Source organism: Leptinotarsa decemlineata, unplaced genomic scaffold, assembly GCF_025532065.1.
Source record: "Leptinotarsa decemlineata unplaced genomic scaffold, Ldec_3_MD MMD2_tig00001719_RagTag_RagTag, whole genome shotgun sequence".
In the NCBI taxonomy this organism is placed as follows: Eukaryota; Metazoa; Arthropoda; class Insecta; order Coleoptera; family Chrysomelidae; genus Leptinotarsa; species Leptinotarsa decemlineata.
In genome coordinates this window covers 11,115,839-11,129,171 of record NW_027412569.1, presented here as the reverse complement: position 1 = coordinate 11,129,171, position 13,333 = coordinate 11,115,839, and the positions used below count along the sequence as shown (strand labels likewise).

Here is a 13,333-nt window from a genome sequence, read left to right as displayed (position 1 = left end):
AGCAGACTATCCACCAGGAGCGACCAAGAAGGGGAGACAGGACCCCACCTTGAGGGCAGCCCCTGGTGATCCTGAACCTGATAGCCTCGCCCTGAAGAGTCGCAGTTGCAGTTCTGTTTACTAGCATAGCATAAATCTAGTCAGTTATGGTCGAATCTATACCCTTTCTAGCCAGAGAAAATCCTATAGATTTAGCTAGTGCATTGTCAAATGCTCCTTCAATATCAAGAAATACAGCAACCACAATCTCCTTGTTGTCAAGGAATCGGGAAATTTTCTCAACGAAGTTGCTTGATGCTGAATCTGTCGATTTGCCGGTTTGATGAGCATACTCACAATAGGACTCCCATACACTAACTATGGTGTTTTTTTGGTGGGGTTCGCCTTTAGGCGTCCAACAACTGTCCTGAACGTCTCATGTTGTCTTGGATGATACACTCATCATCACACGAGATGATCCAATTAAAAAAAAAAATGCACCTTCCTCCAGAGACAATCTGTTGAGTCTTCCTATCGAGGAGAATTGTTTTTGGTAATTTGCTGCCAATTTAGACGTTGCTCGATAGTAGCTAAGACCTTCCAACGTCGCTTGACTGTCCGAGAATATTTTTATTGACTTGTGAGTGAGGTTAGATTTATCCAATCTCTCCGCACACAATTCAATAGCGTAAATTTCCGCTTGGACTACAGTCGCATAGGTTCTTAGGCAGGTTGATATCTCTGTCCTGGGTCTGCGACTGAAAACACCTGCATCAGAACCGGAAGGTGTTTTTGATCCATTTGTGAACCAACAAATATCTGCTCTCAATATTTCCTTCTCCCGGAGGATCCAGTCCTCTCTACTTGAGAACAGTACTTTATAAGGCAGTACTTAGTTGACAGTTGGAGGCATAAAGTCAGGAGTCATTTCCATGATGCTGTGACTTCTAGTGTCAACCAACAGTCTGTTGCCCTCTGCATTAAATTGATTTGTGCAATTTTCAATGTGCACAAGTCTATATGTAGTCCATCTAGCCTCTCTCTCTAGAAAAATGTGGAGAGGAGGGAGATCCAGAAGGATCTCCATGGCCGCTGACGGTGTGGTGCTGATGGCACCACTGATAGCCAGACAAGCCTGTCTCTGGATAAATGGGTACGTGAACAAGCAAAGTGATTGAATTCGGGACGATCTCAATCCATGATATCTAAGAGCGTCCATTGAATCCCGAAAAAGTCAGTGTTTGGTGTGGATTTTGAGCTGGCGACGTCATCGGTCCATATTTCTTTAAGAACGATGTTGTCCTGGCAATCACTGTCAACGGCGAGCACTATAAGTCGATGATTACCAACTTTTTCTGGCCCGAGTTGAACGATATGGACACCAACGACGTATGGTTTTCAACAAGATGGGGATTCGTGCCACACATACCACATTGGATATTCTGCACAAGCGATTTGAGGGCATGATCATCTCACTTGGAGGCGATGTTAACTGTCCAACGAAATCGTGCGAATTGACCCCGTTAGACTTTTTTTTGTGGAGTCTCCACAAACCACAGTGGCCAGAGTCAATTGGACGTCTCCACGCAGAGACGTCCAATTGGCTCTGAAGATGACAGGCGCCTAAAGAAAGATCCTAAATAAAAATGAATAGACATTTATTTTTGAGCGAATACCCGAACGCACACCACTGTTGGTAGAAACCTACCCAAACGCTCGTTAAATATTTTGCATGTGACCCGTTTGCGATACAAAAATAGGGTGGACCTAGTAAAGCATCAAAAACCGGTCTACAAGGTCTGTGGCTGATTATAACGATATCACAAAGTTTTGTTAGCGTTTGGCATTTATCATTCATCACTCTTAACTACTTTCAAACAAACACTGAACACCTGGATGGCAAGAATATTTATGGACTCCTGGCAGGATCTTCCAGGATTGGCTCACTCCAAAGCGTTTATTCACCCTTCGAAGCTTGATTCCAAACAGTTGTTGGACTACAGTAGGGATGAACCACGATGTCTAACAGGCCTTCTTACAGGTCACTGTCATTTGAATCATCATTTGCAGAGACTTGGACTGTCGGAAGACAGAGTGTGTCGCCTCTGTCTGGAAAATGATGAAACACCAGAGCATATACTTTGTGCCTGCCCCGCTGGGGACCAAATCAGGTTCTTTGAGTTCACCATCTGTCCTGAAAGACCACTCACCATACAAACTAATCGGCTTCGTTAAGAAGCTGGGTTTATTTGGTCGAGTGTGAATAGGTGTGAACCACAATAAACCCTTGCGGGTTGCGTTGGAGGGTCGAATAGACCCACTCACTTCGGACTTAACATAACCTAACCAGCTATACTATACAACTAAAATGCTTATAGTTTTATAAAAAACTTAGATAGTGCAAGATATAAAAAAATGTCTGCTACCTCCCATATCAGCATGAGGTAGCAGCTTTCAACAGTATAATCCACAGACTGATAAATGTACCCTTGTCAGAAGCGAACTCCAATAAAGGCAAATAGCCGTCAACAATGATTATGATAGTGGTCTGATACATTCTTTATTATCAAAGAAGTTATACAGTCAAGCTTTGAAAGAAGTTTACCCAATTTGAAGAAAAGAGGATAAAAGTTATAGAACTTTTACCTATTCAGGCCAAACCTCTACAAATATTTCAGATTTTCTGCAAAGGTGTAAATACTGCTTTCAAAACCAACAACAACTTAGACATGCACATTCAAAATAACAAAGATTCAAGTTCAGTTTCAGAAAAATCAGGAGTGTTTAAATTATCGTGTGGGTCATGTCCGATGTTTTATATAGGTCAAACTGGAAGAACGTTCAAAGCTCGCATAAAGGAACACAAATATACTTTTCAGAATGGAAAAATAAATTCCACATATGCCAGTCATTTAATCTCAGAGGGACATGAGTTCAACCATGAATACAAACCCCTCCATTTCCAGAAGGAAGGTTTGAAACTTAATCTGTTGGAGAGTATGGAAATAAACAAATTCAAAAACCCTTCACCAAACTGAATTGAATAATTCGCCTTTATTGAATTTGTTCACAAGCAGGTAATAATAGTTAGGTATATTTTCATGTAGACATTTCTCCAGGTAGATTTATTACTTAGGTACTAGGTTATAGTATATAAGGTGTAATTTAGAAGTAACTCTTAGTTATGCTTGAAGAAGCTATTGTATAGCGAAACACGTGTCGCGGTTTTTGTATAACCCTCATAGTGAAAATTATAGAATAAACTCTATTCATTAGTTTTTTTATGTATTTTATACATTTAGGTATATATGACCGGTGATAATTATCAGAATATTATTTTATAATTTTTATTATTATTCAAAATTTTATGTATACATGTGCTGTGTTCCCCTTTTTTTGACTGTTCCAATATCATTTGAATTGTGATCTGACTGGAATAAAATTATTATTATTATTACTTATTTCATGAATCACAAATTCGTCAGTTAAACACTTCGATTTCAAGAATAACATCTGACTTTTCAATCAATACTGTTACATCTTCGAATCAGTACCCCACTGGATTCACTTATAGACCCATCCACAAACCGTCTCGACCAATTTTCTTCGGGAAACATCCCAGAAGCCGGGTTGCAAGCACCTGATTGATGCTATCCAAAAACTTTTATTGCTCTTGTACGGATGTTCATTCTTGCTGGACGTTTATAAATATCTCGGCGGAGTGAAGGTTTCTGTTTTCTTGCAGGGAATACATCGGCGTTTCTATTCAGGATCCAGGTCAAACTATTTAAAGGATGTAATCGAAGTGGAGGGAGTTGGAAAAATACTTCGTTATTTCTTTGAATCGACGATATTGTATTTTAGAAGACAAAAAGAGTTGTCAATTGGTGATGAACAGAGAAAACGAGTAACATCATTTTTGATATTGAATACATCAAGCTTGTTCTTATGTATAAAATTACTGAGCTTGAAACTTTACTTTATAAACGCGGGAATTGCTTGTAATATGAGCCGTAAGTGGGTGCAATTTTAACGAATGCATGAATGATTTTACGTGTGTGTTGCACATTATACCTCCTCTACGACTTCGAAATGAAAATATTCATTTTGAACTGACGGATATTTTTATCACACACAACTTAAAGTCGACTATTTTATTGAACTGAATTCATTCCTATCGACTATTCTGGGAAATTTATTCTAGAATCTGAAGAAAATGAAAATATATGTGTATAAAGGGAAAAACCTCCAGTTTCCCAGAAAGGTTGATGGAAAATTATTTTACATTAATATAAATGATGTTAATATGACGCTGCCCACCATACTGAAAATTATCATCAGATTTTGTACGTATTTTTGGAGACTTAAATATGATTCAGTTCATATGTTCATTCCACGCTATAATTTGTAACTTATCTTTCCAGAAGGAATGTATTATATAAACGTCATTTTGTTACTGTCTATCAGTACCTTCAAAACGAAGAAACAGACAGATATACAGAGTTTTCCATAACTTATTATGTTCCATATACAGGGTGGCCCATTAGTGTGAGAAAGTACAGTATCTCGCCTATAATGATGAGTATGATAAAATGTTTCAGATAAAAATCATATGACTTACTTTGTTGGTCATTTTAAAAATATTTAGGAATATACAGAGTGTTCCTTTTTTACCGTTGAACTGAGCGAAATGTTCTACGTGAGTAGATATTTCAGTTTTTCGAAAATTTTGCGGCGTTGTCAAGTTATTGCTGCTTCATACAGAAGCAACCACTTGACAAACTTCGAATATCAAAATTTTGATTTTTTTTTCAAATGAAACACCCTGTATGTTGATCTACCATTTTGAAAACCTACTTTATTCCTACAATTTTTGTTATTATGACTTTGGAAAAAGAGACGATATGGACTGAAAATTACATTTCTCGAACATTAGATTATAAACGAGCAGACTTCAGAAATCGGAACTCTGCCAACGAGGTCTTACGTTTCAAAGTGCAATTCCTAGCACTTTCTCTCAATCGCTAGGCTTTGAACCCACACGACCGGCGTATAAAACGATTGAAAAGCAATTCTTCTAACTACTCGGCTCCTGGTCCTAAATACTTTAACGAAAAAATGTTTTCCAAACTTTCCACAACCAATTTTCAGTTTTAAGTTCGACTTCAACGAAAACAACATGTTTTCCAGACTTTCCCCAACCGATTTTCAGTTTTGAGTTTGACATTGCAATTATGTTGGATTTTAGTAACAGTATCTAACTGTCAAAATCCTAGCTGGCCTTTACATGAATAAAAGACAACTTTTGACAAATTGGAAATTGACTAGTGAATTTCTCAAAAAGTGTCAGTTTTGGAGAATATTCCATCTAATCCATATTTGTAGGGATGAAATATTTCTAAAAACGGTTAGATGACATACTGGGTGTTTCACTTGAAATAATTAAGTTTGTGTTATTGCATGTCTCAAATAATCTTGCTTGAATTTCCGTCATACATTTTTTATGATGGTATTTGTGTTGCTCTGTGCTATCATCTGAAACATTTCATTATACTACTCGTTATAGGTGAGATAATGTACTTCCTCGCACTAATGGGCCACCCTGTATATTTGGTTTTATTTGTTGAGTTATTTATGTTTACGTTACTAATTCAACTACGATACGACCTACTGAAAACAAGCGATATAAACTCACCTTCCTCATGCACCCGACGAAATTATTATGTACTCTGGCTCCGGGAAGCGCCCTTGTGTTTATGCTGCCTCCGACGTAGACTTTGCTCGAGGACAACATTGTGAACTTGCCGGCGATGTGAGAATGATCTGCGTAGACGGCATCCACGACAGCGGAGAGCTGTAATAATAATGAAAATTAAATACGTATGCTGGAAATGAAAATATATCCAATGGTTACTGTTAAAAGTAACCATTGGATATATTATCATCAACGGGATTCAGTTTCTTCTTTCTATGTACAAAGCTCCGAAAAAAACCACCTGCTTAGATAAGTATCGATATGCATGTTTCGTAAAAAACACTAAAAATAAGAAACAGGTGCAATTAGCTTGTCTTCCTGCAACCTCAGTTGCTACTCATCAACATAGTTTCCGGGTATAATACCAAGTTTAAGTGTGGCTTGGTTATCAGCTAGACCCAAAAGACTGGGGTTGGAAGTTGGTCGACAATGCATTAGAACCTATTCAGACTTTACTCCCACCTGCGCCGAAAAAACTGCTGAACACAATTTTTTGCAACTATAAAAAGGGATGCCGCGCTAAATGTGGTTGTAAAAAAGTTGGTCTGTTGTGTTCTCTGGCATGTACACATTGTCAAGGCCAGTCATGTTATAATGCTGAATCACCAATAGTGTAGGATTTATCTGATACCAACGAGGAAACATGCGATACATCACTCTTAACGTAGTTTACCTGCACCCAGGATGAACATCAAGAAGAAGGAGAAGATCAAGAAGGAGAAGACCATGAAGAAGAACGGCAAGAAGAAGTATTTGGAGGTTATGACTCAGATGAATATATTCTTACATTTTTTAAATTTCAATTGCTTTTATAATTTCCAATCCTTCCTAATATATTTCATTATGCAAGTTTTCAAATCGTCAGAATCACAACAGACATGTGGAATAGGCCTACTGGGGAGACCATGTTAAATAAACGCGCTAATTACACTACCTCATAGGTGGCGTGGAAACGTGTGCATGTAATGACGATTACAACTTTTTGACTCGTCGCATCTCAGAAACGGTGGCTCTAAGAGAAAAACGTATTGAAACATTTTTTGTAGAGAATTTTATGATCTACAATTTCCATCTGCGGTTATTTTATGATAAAACCCACCGTTTTCCTGAAAATCGCGAAAAACCAATTTGTTTCGAGATTTTTGACCTTTGACCTTGAATAAATTTTTTTCCAGGCATCGCAATCATTCGGAATTTCAAAATCTTATTTTTAACTATGTTTTGAACAATTACACGCATTTGCAGCTTGTTGTAAATTTATGTACCTTCCAATGTCTAAATTGACCGGATCAATACATGTGTTCTAACTTTCCTGCCTAGTAGGATCTGGCAGATTTCTGACAGGAAACAACTCCTTTTCTGTGTGATACTTCGACGGATATTAGATCATAATCGACAAACATTTTTGCAAGTTACATACATACATGATGTTATGGAACGAAATGAGAACGAAGAGAGAGAACACCAACAGCTAGAAAGGAATTGAACACATAATGCGACTTGTTCCTGATGAAATGTCCATTAGGTTAGGTTAGGTTAGGTTAGGTTAGGTTAGGTTAGGTTAGGTTAGGTTAGGTTAGGTTAGGTTAGGTTTGGTTAGGTTAGGTTAGGAAAGCAATAGAGGGATGCGTTGGAAAGTGGGAAGAAGGCTGGGGAATCAGCGAAACGAGACCATTGGAGGGAAATACCCTAGCAGTAACAGTAAGGGTCCCTAAGAAAGAAGCAGACGAACTGGCGACCAAGGGATATATAAGAATAGGACTGGCAAGGTGTAGGACGGAGAAAAGACATAAGGTGGAGTATTGCAAAAGGTGTTGGAACTATGAGCATCCCACAGACGGATGTAATGAGCAAAACAGGGCAGGAAATTGTTACAAATGTGGCAAGGAGGGTCATAGGGCAGCAGAATGTGAAAACCCGACCTACTGTATAGCGTGCAACACCGAAGGGCACAAGCAGGGATCAAGAGGATGTCAAGCAATCAGAGCAGCACTGAAGAAAACGAGGCAGCACTATAATCGGGGCAGAGAAATGAAAGAAAGGGGAGAAGGAAAGCAAAATGAAGGGGGATATCTTCTGATGGTAGCCATGGACAAGGCGTACAGATAAGTAGAAGAAAGAAGGGAAGAGGAAAGAATGGAAAAAGAACAGAAGGATCTAGAACAGAAAGAACTGGAAGAGGAAGAAGAGGGAGAGGAGGAAATGGAGGCGCAGGAAGACAATGTCAAGGATGGGATCGGGTGCAACCTCCAGAGCTAAGAGTACTGCAAGTGAACGTGGGAAGGGCGTTGAGAATACTACAAATTAACGTAGATAGGAGGAGAAACGCCCACGATCTGGCTTTTCTAACAGCAAATGAGGAAGAAAGTGACCTAATTATAGTAGGCGTACCTAATAAAAAACTAGTAAAGAACCACGGATGGGAGATAGACTCAGACTTGGACGTTGCAGTATACTTCCGAAACAAAAACATTAGGGTGAAAGGGATAGTTGAGGAGAAGGGGTACATTGTCGTAAAACTGGAAAAGCTAAACATTTTCGCTTGCTACATATCCCCAAATTCCACTTTTGAGAGGTACACCACTTTCATAGACAAGTTGATGGAGCACATCAACAAAGAAAAGCGAGAAATCTTGATCGCAGGGGATTTTAACTCGAAATCCCCGGAATGGGAATCGCCCGTCACAGACCGCAGGGGCTATATGCTGACTGAGTGAATCTCCCGCAACGGGGTGGTTGTCATCAATAAAGGTGATAAACCTACTTTCGTGAGGGGGGAGAGTCAAACCTATATTGACATAACAATGGCTACTCCAAAAATATCGAAAACTGTTGACAACTGGAAAGTACTGGATAAAGTGACGCTGAGTACACATAAATACATAATTTTCGAAATTGATCATAATATTAAACCACACACTACGGAAATCAGGAGAAAAGTAGCGATTAACCCGGTGAAATTTAAAGAAGCCATTGAAAGAGAGCTTGAAAACCAAGATTTGCAAAATCTGTGACCAACCATGTGCATCAACATCATCCGAAAGGCCTTCAATAAGAGCACAATTCGCCAAGCAGCAGAATCTCTCTAAAATTGAGTAATCATTTATGCAGCAGTTTCGTAGCATTATTCATCGCCAATGTCCGCAAAATTACTCTCTTCGCTTCCCCAGCTTCGGCCTAAATATTTTGATTCTAAAAAACAAACTCAATGACATCACAGTCTGCAATGCTTTTCCGTACTTTTGAAACTTTGATATTATTCAAAAAGTTAGAGTTCCTATGTTCAGAATATTCCTCAATGGATAATAAGATTTCACTGAACAAAGCAGTCTGAAGAACCCTCATTTTGAATCTTTCTAGGACTCAACTTTCGCTTGAATTAATTAAAACAACTAGAAATTCAGCTAGAACAAAGTTCCCAACGATACATAATCGCCTTAAAAACGTATAAAAATAATTTAATTTAGCTTATGTTGTTGCGAATTCTCCCCAGTTAATTATTAAAAATACTTTGCGCGGAAAGATACTAATCGGATGGAAGCGTTTAATTGAAATAAAGAGCTTTATGTGAGCTTTCAGTTATAATATTCAACAAGCAAAGCTCACTAGCGAGCTACATCGTGCTATTCGCTGAATTTCGACTACAAGCGGTCTGGAAAGTTTTTGTATAGTTTCGTTGTAATAGGATTACGATTTGTCTGTCGAATTTCATGTCGGAGATCTTCATTGCTTCATTTTCGTGAGAATTCCTGATTTCAATTCATTTGAATCTATACTAATATTATAAATGTGAAATGTGTTTGTTTGTTGCTCTTCCACGCCTAAACGACTGAACGGATTCAGATGGAACTTTAAATAAATACAGCTTTTACATCAGAATAACATACAGGCTACAATTTACAAAAGTTTTGTGTGATTTTGGTGTTCCATTTTCCAAGCGAAATTCATCTACCATTTCAATTTCAAGTTCTTCTTTATATCCATGTGAATACTCACCCGGCAAAAGCTCGTGATAGGAGAAATCTGAAACAAAACGAATGATTAGTTTCAATTTAGCCGAAGACGTAATCTAATTCTGTACCACCAATCAATACTCTCAATGGACTATGGAGCAAAAGAATGTGTAGATGAATGTACAGTGTATTTCTTTGATGCCCACCCCCCCTTTTATTTTTTGAACGCGTCAACTCAAAATTTTGAAATATAGGATGATGAAATTAATGCATGAATTCTTTATTTTGAAGTGGAATTGACAGATGAAGCTTTCATGATGGCGACTGGGCGCAAATTAAATAGAAAGGAGGGTCTTCTGACACATAATTTCGAAGCTCCTGACGAATACTTCATAATCCCAGAATATGAAATCAATATCTTCATCTACTACAAAATGGAGGAACATTAAATAATTTCCTGAAGACAAACACATCAATATCGATATTTCTAGAAATATTCTTTTTTATCTGCCATATGGCAGTTTCAACAACCCGATATGGTTTGATGAAAAATAAAAAAAACAAAATATACTTTATTGTCCAAGAATAACAATTCTCATGACAAAGCATACAGTCACCATGATAACATCACAAATATACAGTTAGCAAGGAGATCACAAATACACATACATTCACACTTACAATAAGCCCTCAAAAATTAGAGAGTTGCGAGTTAAGGTTGAGGAGGGAATTGGAAGCGAGATCAAGTGAGAGGAGCGAGTGTTATAGGCTGACTAAGAAATGATTATAGCTTGGTATTTCTTGTGCATGAGGCAAGCCATTTCCAAAATGTAGATACAAACCAATGCCAGAGCTCCATGTTGTATAAACAAGGGATGACAGGATTCACGGTAATCAGAACTACATAGGTATCTAATTGCCCTTTTTTGGGGAGAGAATACTCTTTGAAATAAATACTGGGCACAAGCGCTACAGAAGCAGATTCCATAACGAGGATGAGATTCTATTAGTGCGTAGTATACGTTCTTCGCTATACCCAAATTCAACTCATTAACAACGACACGAACCGCAAAGCAACCTGAAGCTAATCGATTGCATAGTTTTGTAATATGGTTACCAAACTTCAATTTATTATCAATCAGAAGTCCCAGAAATTTATTATCCGTAGGTTATCCGGAGATTTGTTCCTTGTCCAAATAAACATCACTTAAGTCGCCCTTGAATGTTATGATATTTGTTTTGCTAATATTGAAAGCTAGAAGATTGGAATCACACCAATTCCTGACTTTTTCTATATCTATGCTTATGTGGTAGTTAAGCTCTGAAGAGCTTTTGTTGTGCCATAGAATCGATGTATCATCTGCAAAAATAGTAATTTCACCTTTGATGTCTAAGTTGGTGAGGTCGTTAATATAAATGAAAAATACAGTCCGGCCCAAAACTGATCCTTGAGGAACTCCACTCTCAATTACTTGCTTTCCAGTCTTAATACCATTGGTCTGTAGCTGGAAGGCCCCCAGGTCATCCGTCCATTCCGGAAGAATAGCAAGTGCAAATAATTAGTGAGATGGTAGTAAATCCTGAACAGGCTACTTATTCCGTTGAGGTGTCTCCTTCTACTGTGTGGAGACTTTTGAAGAGGAATAGGTATCATCCTCACAAAATTAAAATGATACAGCAATCAACTGAAGATGACTCTGATCGAAGAACAGAATTCTGCGAAATCATGACGGAACCATTGCAAGGCATCCTACCTATCTCCACATTTGTTTCAGTGACGAATGTACATGTTTTTTTCAAACGACAATGTTCACAGACGAAATTGTCGTTATTGTAGTGCCACTAACCCTCACGTGTTCCGGGAAACACATACCCAATATCCACAAAAAATTAACGTTTGGGCAGGAATATTGGAAAACCATATTGTAGGACCTCCATTTGTTGATCAAAATTCAACAGGAGAACTGTATTTGAATATGCTGGAAACTACTATTGACCCTCTCATCACTGAAATCGTTGAAGCGAATCCTAATGAATTCGTTGTGGATATTGTATTCCAACAAGATGAAGCACCACCATATTACTCCAGACAAGTAAGAAACTATTTGGATACTACATTTCCCAGTCGTTAAATTGGCCGTCGAGTTCCTACAGAATGGCCAGCCTGCTCGCCAGATTTGACACCTTGGGACATTTTTTTATCATGGGGCTATTTGAAGCAAAACGTGTACGAAACTGAACCTGTTCGAAATTGGATATACGGCAGAGAATAATGAATATTTGTAGAGATATTGACGTTACTGTGTTCGAAAATGTTCGGCGTGAATGTAGTCCAATAAGTGTTTGATATCAAGCTTCAAAGGGTGAATGAACACCTTGGAAAGAACAAATCCTGGAAGATTTTGCCTCCATATATCTTCTTACCATCCAGCTGTTCAATGCTTGTTTGACAAAGCTTTAAGCAATGCTACCTATAGGTTCTGGTCCAATAAAGCTAATCGCAGCATCTTTGCAAGGGAGTCTGTAGCCTCATTGCCTCCTTGGCTAGTATGGCCAGAAATCCAGACCAGAGACAATTTGATCAGTCTTCCTATTGAGGAGAGTCGTTTATGGCAATTTGTTACCAATTAGACATTGCTTGGTAGTTGGCAAGAGCTTCCAATACCGCTTGACTGTCCGAGAAAATATTTCAATTGACTTGGGTATGAGGTTGGATTCCGCCAATCTCTCCGCACACAGTTCAATAGCATAGATTTCCGCTTGAAATATAGTCGCATAGGTTCTTAGTCAGATTGACATGTCTGTCCTGGGTCTGCGACTGTAGACAGCTGCACCATAACCTAACGGATCACTTACGGAGAAATTGTTTTGACAATTATCACATGAGTCCAATGGATTTGTTTGGGACCTGAACTCCAAGTTTACCACAAATCCTTCGACAAGTCTATATGAACATTCTGGCTTTGAGCAAAACTTTTTCCAAATCAGTATTTCAGGTGAGTTTCCATCAAAGACAATATCAATATTCTTCACCTCCGTTCCAAATGGAATGAGGGAAAGTGGCGTTGAATCCTCCACTTTTCTTCTTCTATATGCATTGTTCATTCTGCATATGTGTCACTGATCTGTCACTAACTGATTAACTTGTGAAATAAAGTATTGCGATGGACATTTCTAATTCCTCAAACACATGTTTTAGCAATTTTTCCATTCCAGTCATTGAAGTGTCTGAATTGTTCAGTCATTCCTCAGCCTACTCAACTTTGTTGATGAATAGCAGATTGCAAATAAAAAGAACTGCACCATTATTGGTTCCGTATCTGAGACCGTGTACAACCCTATCTATCAAGAGAAAAATCAAACTGACTAGTTTGTTCTTCCTCTTGAAGATGATCAGTTGGTGATCGAAACACGTGTCGAGGTGTTAAAATGATGGTTGGGTGTAATATTTATCTAAATGTTCCAAACAGTGCATCACAGATCATTTCATGATTTCTCAACTGAATTATTTGATACAAGCTAAGACTGTGGTATTCACAATTCGTCATTTTAATTTATCACAACTTGCTTGCACTAAATTCCCACATTTTGAGCCTTTCCGTTTCTAGAGTATAATTTTGTTCATCTTCTGATACTTCAAGTGCAT

At 38.2% G+C, this 13,333-nt stretch overlaps 1 protein-coding gene across 3 annotated transcripts in view; it reads right to left on the bottom strand.

The window, feature by feature from the left end:
* Nrx-1 (Neurexin 1) overlaps positions 1–13,333 on the bottom strand; it is a 208,289-nt gene that overhangs the window by 77,553 nt on the left and 117,403 nt on the right. For all 3 annotated transcript variants that reach the window (XM_074176497.1, XM_023171873.2, XM_074176498.1), the window contains 2 exons: positions 9,731–9,757; positions 5,675–5,833 (listed from right to left, as the gene is read on the bottom strand). In XM_074176497.1, coding sequence (XP_074032598.1) covers positions 5,675–5,833; positions 9,731–9,757 — 186 coding nt within the window. The remainder of the gene's footprint in view (positions 1–5,674; positions 5,834–9,730; positions 9,758–13,333) is intronic.